This window comes from Pseudorasbora parva, chromosome 12 (assembly GCF_024679245.1).
Source record: "Pseudorasbora parva isolate DD20220531a chromosome 12, ASM2467924v1, whole genome shotgun sequence".
NCBI lineage: Eukaryota > Metazoa > Chordata > Actinopteri > Cypriniformes > Gobionidae > Pseudorasbora > Pseudorasbora parva.
The window spans coordinates 8,713,859-8,739,463 of record NC_090183.1 but is presented as its reverse complement, the minus strand read 5'-3'; the positions used below and the strand labels follow the sequence as shown (position 1 = coordinate 8,739,463).

General features: G+C 37.3%; 1 protein-coding gene across 6 annotated transcripts in view; it reads left to right on the top strand.

The window, feature by feature from the left end:
* The first annotated feature begins 674 nt into the window (after positions 1-674).
* The window catches only part of ccdc88aa (coiled-coil domain containing 88Aa), a 37,592-nt gene continuing 12,661 nt past the window's right edge, over positions 675-25,605 (top strand). For all 6 annotated transcript variants that reach the window (XM_067458938.1, XM_067458937.1, XM_067458943.1 and 3 more), the window contains exons 1-19: positions 675-806; positions 1,414-1,514; positions 8,463-8,568; positions 13,021-13,090; positions 14,008-14,066; positions 14,214-14,297; positions 14,648-14,788; positions 16,210-16,376; positions 17,533-17,614; positions 18,195-18,353; positions 18,706-18,852; positions 18,974-19,121; positions 19,380-19,981; positions 20,069-20,196; positions 20,322-20,457; positions 21,207-21,356; positions 21,620-21,781; positions 22,254-22,531; positions 24,793-24,936. In XM_067458938.1, coding sequence (XP_067315039.1) covers positions 747-806; positions 1,414-1,514; positions 8,463-8,568; positions 13,021-13,090; positions 14,008-14,066; positions 14,214-14,297; positions 14,648-14,788; positions 16,210-16,376; positions 17,533-17,614; positions 18,195-18,353; positions 18,706-18,852; positions 18,974-19,121; positions 19,380-19,981; positions 20,069-20,196; positions 20,322-20,457; positions 21,207-21,356; positions 21,620-21,781; positions 22,254-22,531; positions 24,793-24,936 — 2,924 coding nt within the window. In that variant the 5' untranslated portion in view covers positions 675-746. The remainder of the gene's footprint in view (positions 807-1,413; positions 1,515-8,462; positions 8,569-13,020; positions 13,091-14,007; positions 14,067-14,213; positions 14,298-14,647; positions 14,789-16,209; positions 16,377-17,532; positions 17,615-18,194; positions 18,354-18,705; positions 18,853-18,973; positions 19,122-19,379; positions 19,982-20,068; positions 20,197-20,321; positions 20,458-21,206; positions 21,357-21,619; positions 21,782-22,253; positions 22,532-24,792; positions 24,937-25,605) is intronic.

The following is a 25,605-nucleotide window of genomic DNA, read 5'->3' as shown; positions in this document are numbered from 1 at the left end:
TCAACAGAACTCGATATGGCCATTATAGCCTCATAGGCTAATGACCAGTTAAAGCCCACCGAGAGAGAGAGATTAGGCTACACCCAATAAGCCTGCTATGATATTTTAACTGGTGATTGGGGTGGGGGGCTGTTGTTATGGTAACAGATTAAGGTCAGAGATGTACTAAACCACTTTTGCCATGGAATTGCTATCCAGATCAGATGGATGCTGCTGTGACGGAGAATAACATAACGCCCAGTAAAACTTGTTCACTAACCTTGTTTTAGGTTTCCTTTGATCAAGGAAGCATGAAATCGCATTGAATGTTTCACAGGTCATTTTAGTAATTAAAATCCTATGTTATTTGGATTCTACTTGCTGCTGGTGGTCTTTAACTTAACTTCACATGCACTTGAGTGCTATAGACCTCCAGCAGTCACGCGCACTGCAGTTTCGGCGTGATGTCTGAGTGGGTTCGGAAGATGCTGCAGTCCTGATGGAACATTTGAACATCAACATTCTGCGTTTATTTTCAATCTAATAACAGATACCAGTTTTTTGACGAGGAATGAGCTACGCGAATATGCAGTCGTGCGTCGCAGCGGTGTGAATTGCAGATTTTTTTCCTCCTGCTCAATGATGCAGCTACATTTCCTCCGCTCAGCTCCCTATGGAGGTTAAACCATCAGCGCTGGATGTATATGGCTTTGTGTTTTTTTCCAAGCGTTTTAACTTGTAAATCTCTCTGATCGTGTAATATTAATATGGAGGGTGACATTCCAGACATATTAGAGCAGTTCATGACTAGCCCTCTTGTCACTTGGGTAAGTTGCAGTTTGTTACGTGCACAACATATTTTCAGATTATCTGAGTAATAACTGTCTCTGTACAGATCATCTGTAGTCTAACCAAAAAACTCTGTGTGCCTATATATTATAATATATACATGTTGTTCTACATTTGTTTTGTTCTGTATAATATAGTAATGGATGGTTCCATTGTGACAGCTTACCCCATAGCCTACTGTAACTTCCTCCTCTATGGGGGCATGTTGTCACACAAGTGAATAGCTAACTTACTAATGTTGGGCATTTTTATGTAGCCAAGACTTTAAGGTTTGTGTCTGTCTGCGCCACTGAACTTTTCATTAGAAATCATAATCATGCTCTGAGAAATATTAGCTGGAGTGAAGTATAACAAAGAGCCCTGGCTTTCACTGATTATTTTATTTTTGTAGTTTGGTTTAATTGCCCTGGCCTGAAGTGTGACTAATGTGTGTTTTGAAGTACAAAATAACCATGCATTTTCTCAATTTGCGGTTTCAAAATGCCACAAAACTGCATGTATAATTAGATAATTGTAATTTCTAGAGAATGTACCTGTTCAGGACACTGCTGTGACTTTAACTACCCATTTATGTCTGTCTCAAAGGTTAAAACATTTGGTCAACTAGGTGACAAAGAGGGAAGCATGCTCTCTGAATACACTGAATTAGTGGACGGAATATTCTTGAACGAGGTCATGAATGAAATGTAAGTATATGTATGTCATAAATCTGCACACAGTTATTATCCGAGCACTTAACTCCGTTGATTTTAATGTAGTTGAGGCTTTTACTGATCTTAATTAATTTATTTTATATAGGCCTATATATTTCATATATGTATGTGTGTGTGTGTGTGTGTGTGTGTGTGTGTGTGTGTGTGTGTGTGTGTGTGTGTGTGTGTGTATATATACATATATAATATACATATATATATATATATATATATATATATATATATATATATATATATATATATATATATATATATATATATATATATATAAATAAAATATAATTTCATATATGTATGTATGTGTGTATATATATAAAAAAGAGTGTATATATATAAAAAAAGATTATTTTAAAGAAATGGGACATACCATTCAAAAGTTGGGATCATTATTTTGTTGAAATAAAATCAAACTTTTATGACTTTAATTGATCAAAGGTGACATTTAAAGGGTTAGTTTACCCCAAATGATATAATATATCAGTTTAAATACGTAAATTTATAGTTATTATATAATTCTATTATATTGTAAGTCTAATAAAGAATATATATATATATATATATATATATATATATATATATATATATATATATACTAAGTTACATCAAGGGTAAAATAAAATAGAAATGACACATTAAAGTTCAAAATTATAACTGCATGATGAAACCACCTTTTGTGTATTTACATATACTGTACAAGTCTGGAACAAAGAGTTTTGTGTTTGTTCAGGTGACCAAAATGTCCGCCCCAAAAAAGAAAAGTTTTGCTTGGTGAGAAAATAAATTAGAAGCAACATTGCCAGAAAGGTAGTAAATACATTGATAAAATAGTCCATGTGACTTTTTTCCATGTGACATTTTATGACAAGCGACAAGAATATTCAAACAAAAAAATCAAACAAAAATCAAACATTTTCTTCAACAATTTCTTCTCTTCCATGTCAGTCTCTACACTGTTCATGTAGTAAACACAGTGCAGTGCTTCTGGGGTCTACGCTGACTATTTCTATTGCAAATAAATGCTGTTTCAGTTTCCACAAAACTTTTGTTTTTCAACAAATGTTTCCACACAAATAGTTGCTCAACTGTTTGTTAATAATAATAATAAGACCAACTGCAACATTGAGCCATTGAAGACCTATTAAGTTGATTTTAGGCAAAAAAGCAGTAAAATTTGAAATACAGTCAATAATAATGATTTAATGGTTTATCATTTATCATTTAGCATTGGGGCGGCAGTGGCTCAGTGGTTCATGTAGGTTGTCTACAAACCAGAAGGTTGGTGGTTCAATCCCCGGTTCCACCTGACGAAGTGTCCATGAGCAAGGCACCTAACCCCAGCTGCTCCCGACGAGCTGGATGGCGCCTTACATGGCTGACATTGCCGTCGGTGTATGAATGGGTGAATGTGAGGCAAAAATGTGAAGCGCTATATAAATGCAGTCCATTTACCATTTTGCAGTCCATTTATCATTTTCGACCAATAGGTGGCACTGTTACGAAACTGATGTGGTGTAGTCAGACTGAGGTGGCAATGACACATGCAAAGTTTGGTGTCAATATGTCAAAGCATTGCAGAGATACAGCCTTGAGAGTATTTTTTTACATCATAGCTCAACTGCGTTGCTGTGGTATAGGACAACTGTTTTGTCTATCAACACGAAATCCCTTATTATTTGTTCACATTGGTCTGAAGATGATACGATTCAATTTTGGTGAAAATTAGACAAACGGTCTAGGACGAGTTTGAAAAAGTAGGTTTTTAACCAATAACAAGATAGAGGGCAGAGAGGTTTGCCAAATATGGACAAAATTGGTATCGCTGTTTCTGACAGCTGCTTCAGGTTACTTCAGGGCATTGTGGTGATGACCCATACCAAGTTTCGTAATAATCCATTCATACGTTCATTACAATACAGCATTTTAGCACATCATTAAAAATGGCCGACAGCCAAAAAGGTGGATCTAGTAAAATTGGATATCAGACGACTTGACATGACGCCCCCTATCTAACAAGAATTTTATGATTTTTGGACAAATGGTTCAGAATAGGGCTGCACGTTTTCAAGTTTTTCATTAACCGCTAACCGAGGCCCTTATCGGTTAATAGTACTCGGTTAACCATAGGGTGCGTCAGGTTTATTATTTTTAGTTTAAGTTGACGACCGCCATCTCTGTAGTGAACGCGCCTATAGAGAGAAATGCACATTATGGATTACATAATCAGAGAGTAGCCTATTTCTTTTCGTTTAAAATTGTTAAAAGACATTTCAAGCTTTCTTAAGATATATTTCATGTATGTGAGGCCTACGCTGAGTTTCGTTAAATTAATAAGGATGAGATGCACTCCAGTTCACGAGCAATGCAAGTGGCCGCGAGGGCGCCTGCATGATTAGGCCCCACGGCCGCCTCTCTAATGATGCCCGGGTGTTGGCTGTTGAGATGGGACTATAAGTCGCACTTTTTTAAAATTTTTCACGAGAGTGGGATTTATGCTGCTCCTGTAGCCTACCCTTGAAAAAGAAAATAACTGAAAACAGAAAAAAAAGCTCTTGTGACCCAGCGTTCGTGCAGGGTTCGCCTAAAATACTTTGTCATAAGAAAAACAATAATCGACAGCTGTCTGAACATTCCCTCCTTTATTCTCCGTCACACATGTAAATCACCAACCTGAACAGTCCCAAAACCCGCGACACTCCAGTACCAAACAAGTGCGCATGCTCCATCCTATCTACGGCAAGCCCCGAGGGGAAAAACACATTGTACACACATATACATAACGAGTGCCAGTGCGTACCAAATGAATACATTAAGCGAGATCAAATAAAGTCTGTTACACTCTTAACTGAAATATTAACTTAAAGACAACAACTTAGAAAGACTGAACACAAACAAAATGCCCCAATAAAGAAAATCCTATTCTGCAAATTACAAACTGCATGTAAAATATGCAGCCGAGAACGATTCACACAGCGCTTGACTCACGCGGCTGAGCCTCTCCCGGCAGAGAGTTCAAGCATCTGTGGACTCGTTCCTTCAGCTCTGGCCATCTTGCTTTCAGTCCGCGATTAGCTTTTTTTTTTTTTTCTTCATTACAGTTAAAGCTACACTGTGTGATATTTTCCCCCATCTAGTGGTGTAAAGGTATATGACATCCAGTGAATAATAGTTTCTGCTCCTCTCAATTTCGATTTAGTTTCAACTCCTACGGTGGCCGATTTAGTCATGGCTTCCAGTTCGACCTCTTCGGTGAGTGTTGCTTGATGTGATGAGGTAACTTTTGAAAACGATTATAATTTGCAGTTATTTAATTTACCAAATGATCTATGATCAAATTAATCTATGTAAAATGAATAATAGTTTTACGTTTTCGTTATTTTTAACCAGTCCATTGCTAACATCAGCTATCAGGTTATTTTATCAGTGCTATCGTTATTGTGTATATTGTACGACATCACTAGCATAAGGCAAACAAATTATAATGCAATTAAAATATTAATCTCATGTTATCCGTCATAGAACACGGATTTATGTTATAAGGTAAACAATACTTTTTCATCATTGACGCGAGGAAAACTATCCTAGACATCGTTCTAGTGTTATGCACAGCACACCATGATACAATTAGCCAAGCAACAATAAAACTTCCAATATACACAAATAGGCTGAATTAATATTACCTGTCGAAAAGAAAGCAGGCAACGTCAGCGTTCTTTTTAAAATCGTTCCTCCTCATGAGCTCTTTCCATCTTGGAAAGGCCACTCCAGTATTTACTTTTGTGTTGTTGATTTGCCTGTTGCGTTGCCGTCTCAATTCTCTTTTCCGCTTTCCTGGCGACTCTGATACATATCCCGCAATGTTACTTGGTCCCCGACCCGGGTCGAATTCGGTAATCAATTCCGGGACGTGGTTGCTTTCACACAGAAGGCGACCCGGCAATGTTCCGGGAATATTGCGGGTCCGACGTGCAGTGTGAAAGGGGCTTAAGAGTGATCCTCCATCATCATATAGCAGCCTCAAGCAATCCTCCTCTTCACATTCGACACAGTGCCATCGAGTGTAAAAACGCGAAAAGCGAAGCTTGAATTTACGGGTATGTCCCTCTTTGGCAAATGTACTTTCAAGATGGAGGAGCAACATGGCGACCGCCATCCGAACCCTCAACACTTATGTATTTTCAATGGTATATTATAAAATTACGAGAATGCATTATTACTTGAAAGAAGTAAATATACATTAATGAGCACATATATTTTTGAAAGAACTAAGTGATTTTAGCTAAGAATAAACTAAAAAAGTTACACAGTGTAGCTTTAAAGTAACCTCTGCTTTTCGAAAGTAAACTTTCTTTCTTCTGCTCCGTTATGCACAGCGCACGTGGCTCCCGCTCTGCTTCTGCCCTAATGAGACTTATAGTCCAGTGCTACTTATATATGTTATTGTCCTCTTCATGATGCATTTTTTGACTGATGCGAATTATACTCCGGAGCGATTTATAGCCTGAAAAATACGGTAAGCACTGCATTGCGATACTTGCATTTTGGCCAGTCACTCTCAATTTTAAAGTGCTCCTACGCTGTAGTTTTCTTTGCCCGCTTTGTGTTAGAAAACTGGTAATGACTTGTGGATATTACAGATGTCTGGGAGCGCTCTGGCGGTCTCTAGTGGTGCAAAAATATATTACAACTAAATTCAAAGCACACCATTGACGCCACTTAACCGAGCAAAATGTTTCACTCGGTTACGCAAAAAACACACAACGGTTAATCGTTTTTTTTTTTGTATCTCCGGACCAGTAGGGTGCACTGCGCCGAAACACTGCATGTTGCCTCAGGTCATGCTTGTTATGACATGTACTAAGTTTGGTTTGAATACAATAAAGCGTTTCGAAGATATAGCCTTTAGTGTGTTTTTGCAACCGCTACGTAAAATTTGTTCACAAGTTTATCAAAAACGATTTGAAGAATCAATTTGAATTCCATAACTTTTTGTCAACATGGTCTATAGATGATCTGGTTTAATTTTCGTGCAAATCAGACGAACCGTCTAGGACGAGTTCGCAAAAGTAGTTTTTTTGGAAAATTAAAAATGGCGGGAAAATTTTCATGACGCACAACGACATCATATGGTGCATCGAATCAGCTTGAGCCAAGGAGTCAGAGGAAATTTGAATTAAGTGTCTAGCCCTTTTAGTTCAAGAGTTATTAGCATAAACATGTGTGCAACTTTGGACAGTTGGTGGCGCTAGAGGGATTGAGATAGAGACTCAAAATTTGCTATATTGACAGTTGTGACTATCCTCTATCTGTGTGCCAAATTTTAAAATCTTCCCGCAAGCGGTTCTATGGGCTGCCATAGACTTGTGAGCGGAAGAAACTGAATAATAATAATAATAGGAACGCCAACGGTTTCAATAGGTGCCTACACACCTTCGGTGCTTGGCCCCTAATAATATTAAATGTTTCTTTTGCAACAAATCAGAATGATTTCTGAAGGATTATGTGACTGAAGACTGGAGTAATGATGCTAAAAATTCAGCTTTAATCACAGAAATAAAGCGCATGATGAAAAGGTTCAAATAGAAAACATTATTTAAATGTTAATAAGATTTGACCATTTTACTGTTTTTACTGTTTTTTTATCAAATAAAAGGAGCCTTGGTGAGCATAAGAGATTTCTTTCAGAAACATATGTACATAAAAGTAAACTTTTGGAACACATTCAATCAGCTATCGAGTCTAAATTTTTCATCCAAAGCAATTAAACACTGAGTTAAGTGCTTTGCTGCCTTAAGGGCATATTGTTGAAAGGGTTCTATCTGTGATTTGTCCATTCTCAGGTTGTCTATACATGTGATCAAATTCTTGCTCCCATTCCAGACGCAAAGTTACCACCGGCCTTTGGTGTTGTTTGCATCTAATATAAGGCATTTATTGCAGACGGCATGTGTTTTAGCTTTTAAATGACTCATTCCATGCAGGAGACCTAAAACACTGTATGCTTTGTCATGGCAATGAAGGAACACTTTGTAGTCAGTCGTTCAGGCTGTTCAGCTGGACAGAATTTGGATGGGTGCATATGGGCGAGTTGTTTTTGCCCCAAATTCTATTTTCATCTCTCAGACAAAAATCCATAGCTGGTTTTAAATATTTAAAACCTATCCGTGCCATTGCATGGTAACGTGTGTGTATTTCATTGCCATTTAAAAACATTCAATGCTAAGACCTTGTATTCTCAAATGCAAAATAATCTGTAAAGATGCTGAGGTAGTAAACAGTACAGTATGAAGCTGAAAACAGTAATCCCATGGATTCAGGGAGGATTAGGGCTTGATTGTAGACTTCTTTTTTTTTATATGATGGCATGGACCACATCCCAAACAGAAGTGCATCATGGGACTGCAGTGTTTCAGGTCACTGTGTCAGTACTCAAACCTTGAGCCTCTGAACTATGAGTTAAAGTCTCAGTCAAGACTTGACCTGAACTGAATTCTGCTGCTCTTTGGCTCTGTCTGTGTCTGGCTAGATGAGGAATGAAGGCATGTGGGAAAAAAATACAGAATGAATGAACAGATTGTGTGTCGTTGCTATTATTACTCGTACCCTTAGTCCAGGTTAATATTCTAAGCAGGGGCCGGTTGCATAAAACACTTAGACTAGTCTTAAAAGTAAGTCATCTAATTTTTTTCTTTAAGACCGGTCCTAACTTTTTAAAATTAGTTACATAAAATGGTAGATTGGTTCAATTTGAATTAGAAAAGTAAGACTAGTTAGTTGGACAAATTAGTGCTTAAGACATCATCTTAACATAGTGGCTAAGTTTATGCAACTAGCCCCAGGTCTTCAGAAACGAGATGTTTCGCATGCTTCTTGCTTGTGTTGATTTTATATTACAGGAATTAGTTTGTCTTTTTCCCCCCACAGAAATCCCAAAGGGACTGTTCAAGTTTTAAACAAAGTGTACAATGATGTCGGCCAGAGAGCTCAAAACCTGTCTGTTCTCATTTACCACATCAAATCATACTATCAGGTAAGGCACAGAGAAAAATGCAGGTACCTTCAGAAGTAAAAACACATTAATTTTAATAATGCAATAAAGGGTTAGTTCACCCCAAAATAAAAACTCTCATTAATTACTTACACTTAAGTCGTTCCCAACCTGTAAGACCTTTGTTCATCTTTGGAACACAAATTAAGATATTTTTTGATGAAATCCGAGAGCTCTCTGACCCCTCCATAGACAGCAATCTAATTAACACTTTCAAGGTCCAGAAAGGTAGTAAAAACGAAATTATAAAAATGTGACTTCAGTGATTCAAACTAAATTTTATAAAGCGACGAGATTACTTTTTGTCGTTATTTTGTTTGTTTTTTGCACACAAGAATATTATAATCACATCATTAAATTAAAGTTGAACTACTGATGTCACATGGACGATTTAAAAAAAAAAAAATCTGCCTTTCTGGACCTTGAAAGTGTTAATAACAATGCTGTCTCAGGAGGAGTCAGAGAGCTCTCGAATGTAGTGCTGAATTTCTAGTGGAGAACCACACTACCCAAAATCCCTGAAGATAGTAAGTTTCCATTATAATAAAAAACGGTAATGTTATGAATATTTAGCAATAAACATCAAACATTGTACAAGTATACTTACAATCAAAGACTTACAGCCAATAAAAGAGATAGATGCACAGTTAACCCATGGTCATGTACCTTGTCCCCTGGTTTTTAAGATGCTTTTATTTGCTTTGAACCAAATGTTGTAATATTGTGATTAATGTCGGAGCTTGTTGGATTGGTTCAAGGCTATATTGAAGAATTATCGTATTCCTTTAGAGAAAATGAATGAGATAAACACTACCAAAACCAGGAGCAATAAAAAGTGGGCAGTGCAGTTGCTCTCTATGCCCAATTTCTTCCCTGTCTTTTGTGAAGCTGAAAAAAGGGTTAATATATAACCTAGATCATTATTTCACATGCATATTTATGCTGTATAAGTTCATTGCCAAGTTCCTCTTTACTATACTGGATCCTGCATATTCCCAAAAGGAGGCCCTTTGGGTGGAAGGGCATGATTTGAAGTGATACCCTAAAGTTCCTGCTAACCCCTTCCCCTCGCAGAGAGCCCACCCTGCATCCTGCACATCTGTCCGTGTGGAAATAGTCTCGCCACCAGACCCACAAGCTCCTCTCAAAGAGGCTGGCCTAGATATCAGCATGCCAAGCCAACATCTGTGTAATCAGTAGCTAGGAAACAGCAATGGCCTGGAGCAAAGCTGGAAAATGACCCATTTTACATCCCATGAGACCTGTCTCTCATGGTGCCAGCTAAAGCGGTCAAAGTAATGAAAGTACCCTTAAATACAGACGAGCCAAAAACAGAATTATTTCCTGTTGCTTAATTGTCACTGGTTTTCAGTTGGTCGGTGCAAATATGGCTTTGTTGTCTTAAAGGGTTAGTTCACCCAAAAATGAAAATTATGTCATTAATTACTCACCCTCATGTCGTTCCAAACTACCTTCATAGATTGCAACGTATTTAACACTTTCAAGGCACAGAAAGGTAGTAAAGACATTGTTAAAATCGTCTATGTGACTCCAGTGGTTCAAATTTATATTTTGTTTGCAAAAAAACAAACAAAAATAACGACTTTATTCAACAATTTCTTCTAGCCTGTGTCAGACTCTTACACTGTTGACGTAGTGTAAACAGTGCTGCGCTTCCAGAATGGCGGCTTGCCATTGGCCAACGTTGTTCACGTGAGCACCACGATCCATGTGCGCCAGTCGTTCTGCTGTAGAACTAGGAAACACTGAAATTATTCTTGTCGCTTTATAAAATTAAGGTTGAATCACTGAAGTCACGTGGACGATTTTAATGATGTCTTCCCTACCTTTCTGGACCTTGAACGTGTCAATCACATTGCTGTCTATGGAGGGATCAGAGAGCATTTCACAGGGTGTCTGCGGGGCATTAAAAAGTATTAAAAGTTGATAAATCTATTTTGGGATTTGCTCAATCTGAGATCGGCTCGGGTCACGCGTGCCATCTACGGGTGATGTCAGGTATTTTGCAAAATGCGCGGTTAGGTGATGTGTCGCCCTCCATATGTCGCAAAACGGATATGCAATATAAACGATACAAAATTGGCCTACCATAGAGATTTTTATTCTACATTCTACTACAACTGTTTATTAAGTTAAAGGTTTGTTGCTGATTAGAATTTGAACTGCAATGAGGTTTTAAAATATTTTGAAAAGGTCTTGAAAAAGTCTTAAAAAGGTATTGAAATTAACTTCAGGACTCCTGCACACACCCTGTTTCATCAGAAATATCTTCATTTGTGTTCCAAAGATGAACGAAGGTCTTATGGGTTTGGAACGACATGAGTTGTGAGGAATTTATGACAATTTTCATTTTTTTGTGAACTAACCCTTTAAAGGGGGAGTGAAATGCTGTTTCATACTGAGCTTTTTACACTGTTTAAGACTTGGATTCCCATCCTAAACATGGACAAAGTTTTAAAAACTAAGTTGGATGTTTGATTGAGTATTTCTGTGTCAAAAATACTCCTTCTGGTTTCTCACAAGTTTCCGAAAGTTTTTTTCGAGTATGGGTCCACTTGACGTCAACAGAACGGAATTTCCTTGTACAGCCCCTACGGGCTCTTCTCCTGGAAGGGTGCGCGCGTGACCAGAGCGAGAGAGCAAATGCACGCCCATAAACACTGCACTCACTTCAGTCACAGGACGAAATCATCAATGTCTCCTAAGTGTGTTTTTGATGGAGCGGTTCCAGCGATAAAAGTTCCCGGTCGTGCTTTGGAAGCAGGCGGTGAGTAAAACTGCTTCAAATGTCTGTGTAGTTGGATATCGCTGCGCAAGTAAACTTAAATTTATCAATGGAGGATGCGATGTATGGTGTGTGTTTAAATAGATTTGATCACTATAGGTGTCTGTTTGTTTATTGTAAAAACCACCCCAAACATTAGGGGCCGTTTACACACAGCACACTTCTTCATTCAAACGCGCTACTATTCCATTGTTTTTCTATGTACGCACTAGTTTGACGTACAAAACTGGTTCGCTTGCTACTGCTACCGTTTAGTCGCATACAATAGTCCATAAACCAAATCATGTCCTCATAAACCACGAGTAAACACACAGAAATGTTGACAAGCCGCTAAATACAGTAACAATTCCTCATAGAGACGTCCTGCTGTTGCTGCTGCGCCTGTTCAATTTCAGCCTCCGGATCAGATTGTGGATCATATATATGTATAGTTGAATTTGATTGATAGTCATGGTTTATTAGGGTAACGTTTTCTTTTCCACGCTTGAGGATGTCACAGCTTTCAGACGCTCTCAATGCAATAGCGCCGCGCGCTCGTGATTCTTTCGCTCCGCCCACAAGATACACCTCCAGCCGCTCGTTTTTTTCAGAAAGACTCGGTACAGCCTATCTTTCTTTTATAAATATAATAATAGGTACTCTATAGGTACTCTAGACTGACATGAGATTGACTGAAACTGAGTGTTTCACCCCCCCTTTAAGTTGTCACATTTTCAGTGCTCAAGAAAAGCAAATCTAAATGCAAAGCAAAGCTGAGAAAATAAATGCCCATTGTGCATATCAAATAGTGTGACATGGAACAGAGCTGTTCATACTCGGCAGCATTCATAAAAAGCTCTCTGGAATCATTGGGATTGACTTCATTGACTTTCTTTGAGTTGTGTTAGCCTGAGGAAATTCAGAGCGTTTAATCATTGATCTTGCTTATTCAGCGAAACTTAAAACAATCTTGCCCAAGAATAATCTGCATTAATGAATTCTGCATATGGAAAAGTGACAAGCTAAATAAGCCCACCCATACCTTTGATGATTTGTGTTGTCGATTTAACTTCACATTGAAAAAGCCCTGGACGTCCTGGGGGATCTGCCAGCCACAAGGAGACATTATTAAATAAATCCTTTTTAATAATTAGTAATAATCACATTGTCATGCTGATTTAAGCCGAAATGCTATGTAATGAATGGTCCCTCCAGTTATGTGGCTTTTTACGAAGGTCTAATAAGTCTTTCAGTGAGTACTATATAATCTAACTTCTTGAATTACCTCTGCATTGGTCCTCTAATGTGTTCTTTAGACATGAATAAGATTGCAGAGAAGGGTGACCACAACATTCAAGTTCATCTGGAGCACCACATCAAAGTTTAATAATTGTCTTGATTTAAACCATCCCCCATGGGCCTGCAGGCCTTGCACACAAGTTTCCTGAACTCTTTGAGACGTCTCTGAACAATTACCCCAGTCCTGCCTGTAATTTACAGCTTAAAACGGTTCAATGCAGTGAAACTGATAGCAGCTGGGTCTGTTTTTGCTCTTTAATAAAACTAAAAGCTGCTGATTTTTGAACAAGATTCGCTGCATCTCATCTCTCCCATGTCCTGTTTCTGATTTTGCATCCTATTTACTGTAGGAGACCCTGCATCAGCTGATTATGATGTCTCCTCCCAATGTGCTGCTGCTGGGCAGGAACCCGCTGTGTGGTACGTCAGCTGTTGAACAACAGATTCTGAGAAAGTGCTGAATACCTCCAGAGGCTCAAATCTAATGACGCACACACAAACAATACATCAGAAATTCTTGCAGAAATCATAATGCTACTGTGTGTATTTTTAACTTTACTTTCCCCTCCTAGCACTGCCTTCATTTCTCCCTGTCCACACGTAAAGTTTTAGAAGTTAATATAATGTAATATCTTGATCCATGATATCTTTGTTCAGAAAAAAATTTGCATAATAGGTAGCGGGAGGCATTCGTTTTGACTAAAATTCAAAAGTTGTGGGGTCAGTAGGATTTTTTTTTTTTGTTGTCTTTATCCAAAAATACATTTTGTTAGTTTTATTTAGTAAGGTGCCATTAAACTGATCAAAAGTGACAGTAAAATATTTATAATGCTACAAAAAATGTCTATTTCAAATAAATGCTGTTTTTTTAAACTTTCTATTCATCAAAGAAGACTGCAAATATATATATATATATATAATATATTGATATTATATATATGAATATATATACACATATATACACACATATATATACACATATATATATATATGAAATATATATATATATATATTGAGCAGCAAATTAGCATAATAGAATGATTTCTGAAAGATCATGAAGATTGGAGTAATGAAAGATCACTGAATTCTGGTGTAATGATCCTGTGCTGAAATTTCAGCTTAGCCATCACATAAATAAATTACACCTTAAAATAAAAAGAACGTTATTTGCATTTATTATCTGTTATTACTGCATTTTGATCTTATGAATCAAGCCTTGATGATTATAAGGGAATTGTGAATGGCAGTGTACATTTCGGAGTGTGCAAGATTCAGGTTCATTTGCATTCTATTTTAAAGCACTAAATTGTTTTGAATGAAATCTTTTTTATATATAGAGGAAGGTCTAGAAGAGACCAGGAAGTTGCTGCTGCTGTTGCTTGGCTGTGCTGTGCAGGTAATATGTAGCTGTGTGCACTTTTAGATTAAACCAAACACTATTCAGTTAACGTTTCATTGCACAAACTAGCTATCAAATTAACTTTCATTTGAATCTATATAAAGCAGTTACGCAGTGCAGACCTAAAACGTTGCTGTTTTACAGTGTGAGAGAAAAGAGGAGTATATCGAGAAGATACAATGTCTTGATTTTGACACAAAAGCAGCAATCGCCGCTCATATCCAAGAGGTACTGAAAAATACTACTAGAGACAATATTTCTTGGCAAATATGGCACATATGGTTGATTATCTGTATAATCATGTAGGAATTATTCGATTGGACTTCTCAGGGCTAACTTATTTAAATAATATCTGCCTGAAAGAAGCCACCTACAGGCACAATGTGTGTCTTAATATCTTAATAAGATAATACATCAGAACCCCTTTTGTTTATATATTGTGAATAACATGCAATTTATATGATCTATTATTTACCTTTTTGCCAAGAGATATTTTGAATTTATTAAGTAAATGCTACAACATGTTATAATGTTATGAGACTCTACAAAATGATTGAGCCATCTTTTTTGCGCTCCAGGTGACTCATTGTCAGGAGAATGTGTTTGATATGCATTGGTTGGAGATGGAGGATGTGTGTCCGGAGGAATGGGAAAATCTCTGCAGAAGTATGAACGTTAATCTCAAATTGTTAGTGGACCAGCGAGACCGGCAATTTGAGGTATCTTCAAAAGTCATTTAAAAATTATCAAATTAATTCCCCTCCCCATCTTTCTGAGAGATAATCATTAAATTTAAAGGGGTCATGAACTAGCTTTTATTTTTAATTTTTAATTTTAAAAGGTCAATGTATGATGTTCGCGTAATGATGTTTTACATTCAAAAACATCATAATGAATAAGTAATAGGATATTTCTACCCTGGTTTTGAGCCTAGCTCTTGAAATGCTCTTTTTTATGGGCTTGTCATTGAAGACTAAGAAGTAACAACCTCTGCTATTTTTGGATAGCAGTTTTGCATATTATAATGAGCTTCGCATGACATGTGAGGAATTGTTTTGAAAACTTCCAATGTAGAGAAATGGCAATCAGAATGATTCGCCCACAGGGCTCACAAAATGTCTTTATCAAACAAACACAATGATTTATCTCTCATCCACCACCGTTAATTAGAATGTGATTTTTTATTACTTGGCTGGCCTGTTCAGTGGATATAACCGCAAAGTGTGCATAATACACAAACACGCGCATGCGCATATGACAGCATGGAAGTTATGTTTAGTTAGTTAGTTGTAGACACTAAAAAATCAGTAGATATCAAACATAATGCGACACTATCACATATAAAAAACATTTTTACTCACATAATTGTTGTATCATTCTTATCAGATCCAGAAGCCATGGCATTGTTTTTTTAATGACTCATCCTGTCTGCAAATCCAGTTTTTTTTGTTTATAAACTAAACTGGTGAAATGATGTAAACAAATGCAATGTCTTTCCCACGTGAGCTGGATCCTCAAAAAAAATAAAGTTCAACCATTCATTTAGGAATCCGAAGGAAGCTTATGGCATGTTTGAAGCTTTATTGCTTGGAAGTTTGATCTGGTTTAGTTCCGGTTAATGTAGGCCTATTATTTATCTAACTTGTTAAGAATGAATCGGTGGGCGGGGCTACAGAATTAGGCGTTTGTCTTCTCCAGTTAAGGCGGTGTTTCACGGCACTCTGGCATCACAGGGTCGCACATTCACAGATCGATCGTTTGCTGAGCCAGCTGTCAATAAAAGCTTTTATTTGACTAACAAGGACGTTTTCAGCTCTGCAACTTACAGGATATTCTCATATTACCATGACCTTTTATATATCAGAAGCTTAAGGGAATTTGTTTTTTTTTTTTCGATTCATGACCCCTTTTTTTGTGCTTGGCTGCAGTGCAGAGGAAAATAACTTGTAGTTGGTTGCTTAAAACTATTTAATTATTTGGTAATTATTTGGTAATTATTTGGTTGCTTAAAACTATTTATAACCAGCTAATGCATGTGACTTTAAATGTCAAATGGGTGAAGCCAGAGCAGTTTAGTTGGTAAAAAAGTTCATTCTCATTCTCATCTGACCCCTTTCATTCTTTCTGTGTCTGCTGGTAGGTCATCGTGGAGCTGATGCAGGGGAAAGAGACGATGAACTCTGTAGTATTTGGTGATGACGCCTCCCTCACAGAGTCCGCCAGCAGCCAGCTCCCTTTATCCCAGCAGCATCTGGCCCTAGAGCTGACGGACGCTAAAGCCAAGATCAAACGCCTCAGACAGGAGCTGTGAGCTGTGCACACACACACAAAACTGACCTACACACACACAGACATGATGAATGATCAAACAAACCCAGGGTGGCTTGTATGTTTATGGGGGTATGTGATTGTAATCATTTTAGCAAGTAGATAATCATGGTTTATGGCTGTGACTTCCTGTTATCAGAGCAATTGCGCTTATCAAGCCATTTGCTGGAGTCTTAGTGATAGACAATTTTTTATTTAATTTTTAATTTTTATTTTATAATTTTATTGTGCATTTTTACTTTTGTATTTTATTTCATTTAAAAAAATATTTTAACAATTGCAATTAATATTGAAAGCCTAAAATATTACTTTTCGCTGTCCACAACAATATAACTGATGATGTGATAGTAAAGGTCCGCTGATTAATCTTCAGTAACTGGTTCTGTGGTTATGGTAAGATGTTTGTAGGAAGCTTGCCTCAGATTAAAAATATCCTGGCACAGTGCATGGTCCGTCCTTATTCTGCTGACCCACTTTGATCCTCTTAGTGTAATGCTACAGACAGTCAACCCCCCTCGTTTCCACCCATCCATCCTTCTATCCGTCAATTTTTTTCCATCCATCCACAATCCCACTGTACAATACTGCTCATACTGCTGCATTCTTAAGCTTCTATTTTGGAGCATATCCTGGAGCAACACTTGAGTGTTAATTTCTAAAAAAAAACAGCACAGCTTTCTCAGTGAAAGCTTTAAAGTGAATATGTGATGTTTTATTATAAATTAAGTTTATAAATAAATTTGATCAAAAATAACCAATTTCATGTGTTAATGCAACATCTTTTGTAGTGATGCACTAAAATTTTAATTTTGGACAAACCGGGCTATGGAATAATGATTAATTTTGTTAATTAGCCTATATAATCATTTAAGGTAATTATACTAAATGTTTAGTGTGAAGTCAAGCATAGGATGACTGTGCCTTTTTGTTGGCTGGTGTGCACCTGTAGTAGATGTGCACAATTGTGTACACACATGCAGTTACATTTGCAAGAGTACTCATGTTCACACATTTAGGTGCGTTCACATATCCTTGTTCTTCTCTGATTAAATAATTGCATGTTAATCACTCTTCTGAACCCATGAGTGTTGATTTTTTTAAATCTCTCAAACATCTTATTCCTGTGTCCCAACAGAGAGGAGAAAAGTGAACAGCTCTTAGACTGTAGGCAGGACCTGGACAGTGTGGAGGCGGAGCTTAAAAGACTCCAGCAGGAGGTACTGAAAATAAAATGATCTCAGGCTGCTATTAAGAATTTTCATAGCAATTTATAATTTGCTACATATTTATTAATCATCATTACTTCTGAATAACACCATATATTCCTAATAGTAGTAGTAGTAGTAGTAGTTGTGGCTTCATCTTCCAAAGATGAACGAAGGTCTTACAGGTTTGGATTTGGGTGAACTAACCCTTTAATAATAAATAACATGAATCATTAATACCATCATCACACAATGGAATACAAATATTTAAAATGAAGCATTGTACAGTTCATCAGTCTCACTATTTTCACTATTTGGTTCTGGTCCTAATGGTTTACTGGGTGGACAAATTCCTCATAATACAGATGTTCTATGTAAATGTCACTTTCAGTTGGCAAACTATAATTGATAAATGTCTGGGCAGACTCAACTACTCGCTGTAGTACACCAAACTCTTGTATTTCAAAAAAATAAAGAAATATCAAATTTAGTTGTGCTATATTTGTATGTATATTACCATGGTCGTTATTTTAATGGTTGTTTTTTCTTCTTTTTTACCTTTATCCTGTCTACTTTTGGGGGTCCTTGGCAGAACATGCAGCTGTTAACAGATGCACGAGCAGCCAGGATGTACCGTGATGAGTTGGATGCGATGAAGGAGAGAGCCATCAGAGCAGACAAACTGGAAAGTGAAGTGGCTCGCTACAGAGATAAACTTCACAACATGAACTTTTACAAAACCAAACTGGAGGTACGTATAGAAGAATGCTTATGTGCTGTGTACACTACCAGTCAGATGTTTGGGGTTGGTAAGATGTGTTAATGTTTTTGAAAGAAGTCTCTTATGCTCACCAAGGCTGCATTTATTTGATCATAATAGTGTCTTCTAGTCTTCTTCAGTGTCAGTGATTCAGAAATCATTCTAACGTGCCGATTTGATGTTCAAAACATAAATTATTATGAAAGATTTTGATGAATGTTAAGTTCAAAAGAACAGCATTTTTATTTTTAAATCGTACTGAAAAAACCTGACCCCAAATTTTTGAACAGTAATGTTACACACAAATGAGAATCTCACTGCAACTTTCTTTTGACATTGACAGGAGCTAAAGGAGGATAATCAGGTGTTGATGGAAAGTAAGGCCATGCTGGAGGAACAGATACAGAGTATCAAAGCACGATCTGACAAGCTGAACCATCTGGAGAAACACAACCTCCTACTAGAGGCAAAACTTAATAACATGGAAGAAGTGAGGAAAAGGAAATTATACCAATTAGAAGAATCTGCTACAATATTACCATGTACCATTTTTTCTTTTTTCCGCTACAAGTTTTCTTATCTTCTTGACTTAGCTGTCTTATATGTTTAAGGAAAGAACTGTGGACAGGAGACAAGTAGAGGAGCTGCTGGAAAGGAATATCCTATTGGAGCTCTCTCAGAAAAGGAGTATGGAGGAATCACAGCGCTTGGGCTGGGAGCTAGAACTCGCCAAGAATCCTCAACAGAATTCAGGAACAGGTATGTATGTATATATATATATATATATATATATATATATAATAACACTGCAATTTTACATGACAATGCATGTTTAAAATGTGATACTTGTGGGCCATTGTGCCATAAGGTTACACCAAGCTTTTCTTTCAAACTGACATCTTAAAAAAACTTATAGTAGATTGCAAAAAAGGGATCTCACTACCATCTCATTGATCATTTGACAAGTCATAAATAAACTTAAACTTTAATAAACCTTAAATGTCTCTATGGTTTTAGAGCTGAAGTCTTTGGGCCAGGAGGTAACTGAAAATACATGTAGCAGATTACTAAAACTGGAGAAAGAGAACCAGAGGTTGTTGAAGTCCCTGCAAGAACTTCAAGGAACCAGTCACCCATTGGATGAGTTTATTTCTAAATCTAAACATATTGAAGAAAATTGGAGGACCAGCAATCAGTCCCTTGACACAGAAAATCTACATGCATCCATGAAAAATTCTAACGGCAATCTTCATTGTCTTGAAGTAGAGCTCCATGAATTAGAGATGAAGAACCAGACTCTTCAAGTCAATTTAAACCAAAACCAAGGTCAAGTAGTAGAAAACAAAGGTCTAGTGCATGAGAACGGACATCTGGAGCAAGATAAGAATTGTCTGGAGAAGGAGATTCGGAGATTGCTGCAGCAAGTGAAGATCCAGGAGGCCTCGTTGGATAGTAGCAGTTTGAAGTTGGTGGTTCTAGAGAAAGAGAACCGTACCCTGGTTAAAAAGTCTTCCTATCTTAGTGAGGCCAGTGCTAAGAGCAAAGAACTGGAGAGGGAAAACCAGGAGCTGGTTCAGCAGGCTGGAGTGGACAAGAAGATGCTGATGACATTAAGAGAGGTTACCACTCCAATGAATGCTTTGTAGATATATTATGCTTTCTCAATGTTTTCTTATCTTTCTTAATTTGACTATTTTCTGCTCTAGGAGCTGCTGGACCAGAGGCTGAAATTGCAACAGAAAGAATCTGATCTTGAGAAATTGACTTATGAGCTGGAGAGGGTGAAGTTAAACCAGGAGACACAAAAGGGAGATCACGAGGCTCTAGACCAGAGGTATCCTGACATTCACTTATATATTCAGTCAAGCCCAAGGTATTACATTTAAATGTCAGATTCCTTTTGGACATGTCTAATGGCCAACTCTGTCTTCGTCTTCCTCACTCTCTCTTCCACTCCAGTCACTGTAAACAGTCAGAGCTGGAGTCTTCTCTAATGAAATCCCTGAAGATTAAAAAAGATAGAATGTCTGCCCTGGAGGCCCGTCTGCAGGAATCGGCCAAGATAAACCAGCAACTACGACAGGATCTCAAAACTGTAAGACAAAGCCAAGTCCAAAGTTTACTTGGTAGCCATTTTACTAACATGCTTGAATGGGGAACCAAGCTAATAGACAACGTTCTAGTATACAGTAATGTATATCCAAATTTCATTAGGAATCCATGCGATCAGTAACTCCATGTCAAGTCGAAAGATTTCCAGATGCATATTTCACAACTATTTTAAAAGGGTTAGTTCATCCAAAAATGAAATTCATTAATTACTTGCCCTAATGTCGTTCGACACCCGTAAGATCTACGGAATACAAATGAAGATATTTTTGATGAAATCCGTTGGCTCAGAAAGGCTTTCATTGACACCAATGTCATTTCCTCTCTCAAGACCCATAAAGGCACTATAGACGTTGTTACAAAGCCCATCTCACTACAGTGGCTCTACAATAATTTTATGAAGCGACGAGAATACTTTTTGTGAGGAAAGGCCTGTCTGAGCCATCAGATTTCAACAAAAATATCTTTATTTGTGTTTTGAAGATGAACAGAGGTCTTGCGGGTGTCGAACGACATTAGGGTAAGTAATTAATGATGGATTTTTCATTTTTGGGTGAACTAACCCTTTAAGTTGGCTGCGCTGACCAACAGAAAGCTATTTGGTTTGGAAGGGACCTCATTGTGTGCTTTGCTCTCGAAAGTTTGCCAATTTCACTAATGCGACTGCACCGTAACAAGCCATTCTTTCTCCTTAGAATAAGAACAGTATGATTTAAGATTGATAAACTGTTGCAGGTCAAACATAACTATGAGGCATTGCTTCAGAGGGAGGAGGAGGAAAAGGCAGGACTCTCTCCACCAGAGAGGGCATGGCACAGAGAAAGTCAGGAGGCCACATGGGCATTGCTCAAGGTCAAAGATCGACTCATTGAGGTGGAGAGAAATGTGAGTTTAATGACGGAGGCAGTGTCCACCTAACCAACTTAGACCCATAATCAACCTGTTTAAATACTTGAGGGGGAGTTTGGAATGAAATGATGTTTAATGCCTGATAGGCATCTTTAAAAACTTTAAAGTGCATTAAAGATATGCATTTATTTTTTCAGTACATGTGTTCTTTGGAAACACAAAAAATTGTTGTAAACATCAAGCTATACTGGGTGAACTACATGATCTGACCGTATCTTCCCTTGGTTTGTCTTGTATAGAATGCGACATTACAGGCTGAGAAACAGGCATTGCAAACACAACTGCTGACCTTGCAGGCGCAGTCAGATGGATTGCAGGCGCAAATAATTGCGTTGCAACAGCAAACGGCTTCCTTGCAGGAGAACAACACAGCACTGCAGACCCACAATGCACAAATGCAGGTAAGTCACATTACATTAGAAATGCTGCCATATATGCAATATAGGTATTATAAAACTATCTATTCATCAAAGAAAGCTGAAAAATGTATCAAGAATATTAAGCAGCACAATTGATTTAAGCACAAATAAGAATAATGATGAGAAAAGTTTCTTTAGCACCAAATCAGCGCATCAGAATGTGACACTGAAGAAATAAATAAGTAATGGAGTAATGGCTGATAAAAATTACAGGAATACATTTTAAAATATATTAAAATAGAAAAAGTTATTTTAGGTCAAAATATTACTCTCTTTATTGTTTTTTTGTTCAAATAAATGTAGCATATGTGAGCATTTAAAAATCTTACCGAACCCAAACTTTTTAAAAGTAGTGTATATATGCTAAAATTAAAAATTAAAGGTTTAAGTGGAAACCATTTGAGATCTAATCAGTCATTGGCCTCAGATCTTTGATCTTCTCGATCTCTCCTAGGTGGAGAAGTCCACTTTATCTTCCCAGAATTCCTCTCTGACGGCTCATAATGAACGGTTACAGCGGGAACGGCAAAGTTCTGAGGCTGAGAGGGAGGGTGCGGTGCGGGAGAGAGAAGATCTGCGCACTGTGAATGAACTTCTTCTCCGGGATCACGAGAGATTGAGCGTCCTGCACGAGAGACAGTCAGCAGAGATGGAGGTGCTCTCCCACAGGTACTCAACAATGGAGAGCAGTCATCGAAGCCTGGAAATAGAGCACAGATCACTCGAGGACAGGTTAGTACACATACCATAGGATGTCTTTAGAGTGCCATGTTGTGATACTGATTCAAATTCTGTAAAAGTATAACTGGGCAAGGCTTCCAGTGTCAACTGCTTCCAGGTATTTTAGACATAAAAAATCAGTCCATTATGCTGCTTGACATTATTGCAGACATGTCACCCTGTAGTCCAAGACTGGTTCCCTACTGAAGCTAGGCAGGTTGAGTCAGTACCTGGGAGTATACCTGGGAAAAACTAGGTTGCAGTTGGAAGAGGTGTTAGTAAGGCCAGCACATGATGCTCGCCCTGTGGTTTGTTTGGGTCCTAATGCCCCAGTATAGTGATGGGGACACTATACTGTAAATAGGCACCATCCTTCTTCTCGTAAAAAGAGTAGGGGTGTAACCCCGGTGTCCTGGCTAAATTCCCTCAAGTGGCCCTTATCAATAATGTGGTGAGCGCACTGGCACCGCTGCACTGTGGCTGCCATTGCATAATACAGGTGGACACTGGTGGTGGGTGAAAAGAGACCCCTGATATGATTGTAAACCACTTTAAATGTGTTCAGTAGTTCATAAGAAAAGTGCTATATATAATTGCTTAATTTATTAATTAATTAATGAATTCATCAAACTGTTTGTATTTGTTGTAATACTATTTTAATGTATTATTGTAATCAAACACACTGGTTTGTAGCACAAATAGTTTTACCTTTTTTTTAATATTTTTCTAGTTATTTACCCAGCTAACACCAAATGTTCTCAGAGCTTTGGCTTGTGTTCTGGCAAGACAAACATTCTTCCAGTAATGTTAATAGAATGTTTAAATTTATCTGGTCTTGTCTCAAAAAGTTAGGAATATAAGTACCTAGAAATGATTTTTGCTAAGTTGAAGTTTGATCAAAATTCTGATGCAATTATTGGAAAGTCACATCAAAAACTGTTTGCACAACAAAATCTTAACTCTTTTAATTGATTGAGAGGAATCCTCATGTCATTCTTCAATTCATTCTTTAAAAGTATTTTGTCCTTTTCGTTTATTTGCTGGTTTTTATATACAAAGAACAGAAATCGTTTTGTGTGTTCAAAAATAGTGGAAGTACAGTTACGAAGCCTTACATTGTATTATAAACAGCAAGTGCTAAGAATGGCGCACAAAATAATAGGAGACAGCACACACCTGTTGCATTTGGACTTTGAGTAGCTGCCCCTAGGGCAGCATTTAAGGAAGATAAGATGTTCCACAAATCTATATAAATGTACTTTTGTGCCTGAGGCACTTTGTTATGTGACACATTTGGTTAATTATTATTATGATTACTGTTTAAAACTCTATACTAAACTAAACTATTCATGATTTTTTTTAAATACCGCGTGTTCAAAAATGTTTAAATAACATGTAAAAGTGACGTTTCCATAATGTTTGTAAAATGATAAAATGGAATGTTACCTAAACGTTCGCAATAAAAATTGTTTTTAAAGCCGTTTAAAAACCCACCAGTTTGATCTTTTAATGACAATTCAGGAATAACGTTTTCAGAACTTAAAGGAAATGTATGTAAGAAATGCATTTCAATGAATCTTAAAATGGCCCTGATATGTCACTATAGACATTAAGACATCATGTTAATTTCAAATACTTATATCACTGACAGCAGTAGTCCGGCCAGGATATTGTCATTTAAAAGTTGTTGTTGCAGCCCTCGACTGATGTTGATGTTGACATGTTGTGTTTTGGCCTGAAGCTCCACCCTCCACCTATCTACCAATCACGAAGTCAGTACTATTTGGGCATCCGGGTTGCCAGATCTGCTCTAGTTACCACAGCTGCAGTTACAAACGTTCCTGCTGGATCCTGCAGCCTATCTGGCAACCTCGAGTCAGGGGGAGGGGGAGAGGGATACACCGCTCTACAGTCATTTAAAAGTGATTGCAGTACCAGTTTTGGCCACAAACTTACATACACTTCCTTTAATGGAAACTTTAGCAAAACATTCTTTGAACATTTTTTTTAAAACTGGGCAACTATAGCTGCTAATGAACCGGAAAATTGCAAAATGATCACATAAGACTACTTCTTATTTTCTTGCAAAATAAGGTGGGTAATGACACATAAATACATTAAATAAATGTGTTATTGCCACATTGAAATTGTGTGCATGACAAACCCTTTTTATGGTGTGTGTGTGTATATATATATATATATATATATATATATATATATATATGCTGCTTTAGATAAGCAAGTGCCAGTATTTGACATGCTTACATCTACAGGTATAACACACTACTTCAGCAGCGCGCTCAGCTGGAGGGGTTAGAGAGAGCTCTCAGAGAAGAACAGCAAAAGATGCAGAATGAAATATACACGAACAGGAACACATCAGCAGAGTGCCAAAGACTGAGAGATGAAAAAGACTGGTCAGTAGTGTATTGTTTGTTTCCTTGGTGTACACCAAGTTCAGAAAACAGCTGTCTGAGGGGCTCACTTGTGTCTTAAAAATGGCAAACATTATATTTTAGAGCTAGTGTTAATCTACAATAATAAAATGATCTTAAATGTAATCATGTATATAAAATATATAAATATATGAATAAAAAATAGTGCAGCATAATGCAGTTTACCAACCAGAATCCAGTATTCCAGATATATTAAATATAAATATGTGCTTGTCTCTGTGGGGTAAGGCAAGGAGAGCAAATGAGGATCTAGATGCAGATTTTTTCTTTTATTCATTAAAAGTAAGAAAGATAAATATAGGTGTACACAAAAACGAGTCAACTGTAGAAGGCGAACATGGTTTTACTCAATTTCTTTTTACTAATAAACACAAAGACAATACTGTGAAAAGAACTGAGGAAAGTCAGTATATACACAGACATAACGAGAAACTAAACAGGTGAATGTAATCTGTAACCAGGAACAAAGCATGCAAGCCGACCCACGACACAAAATGACATGCATAATGACATGCGATAAAAACAAACCATTATTTAATAATATTTTAGGATAAACATATATCATTAGACAGCATAATTTAGCTAACATTTATAATAAAGTTATGGTTAAACTGTTGCAAGCATGTGTAG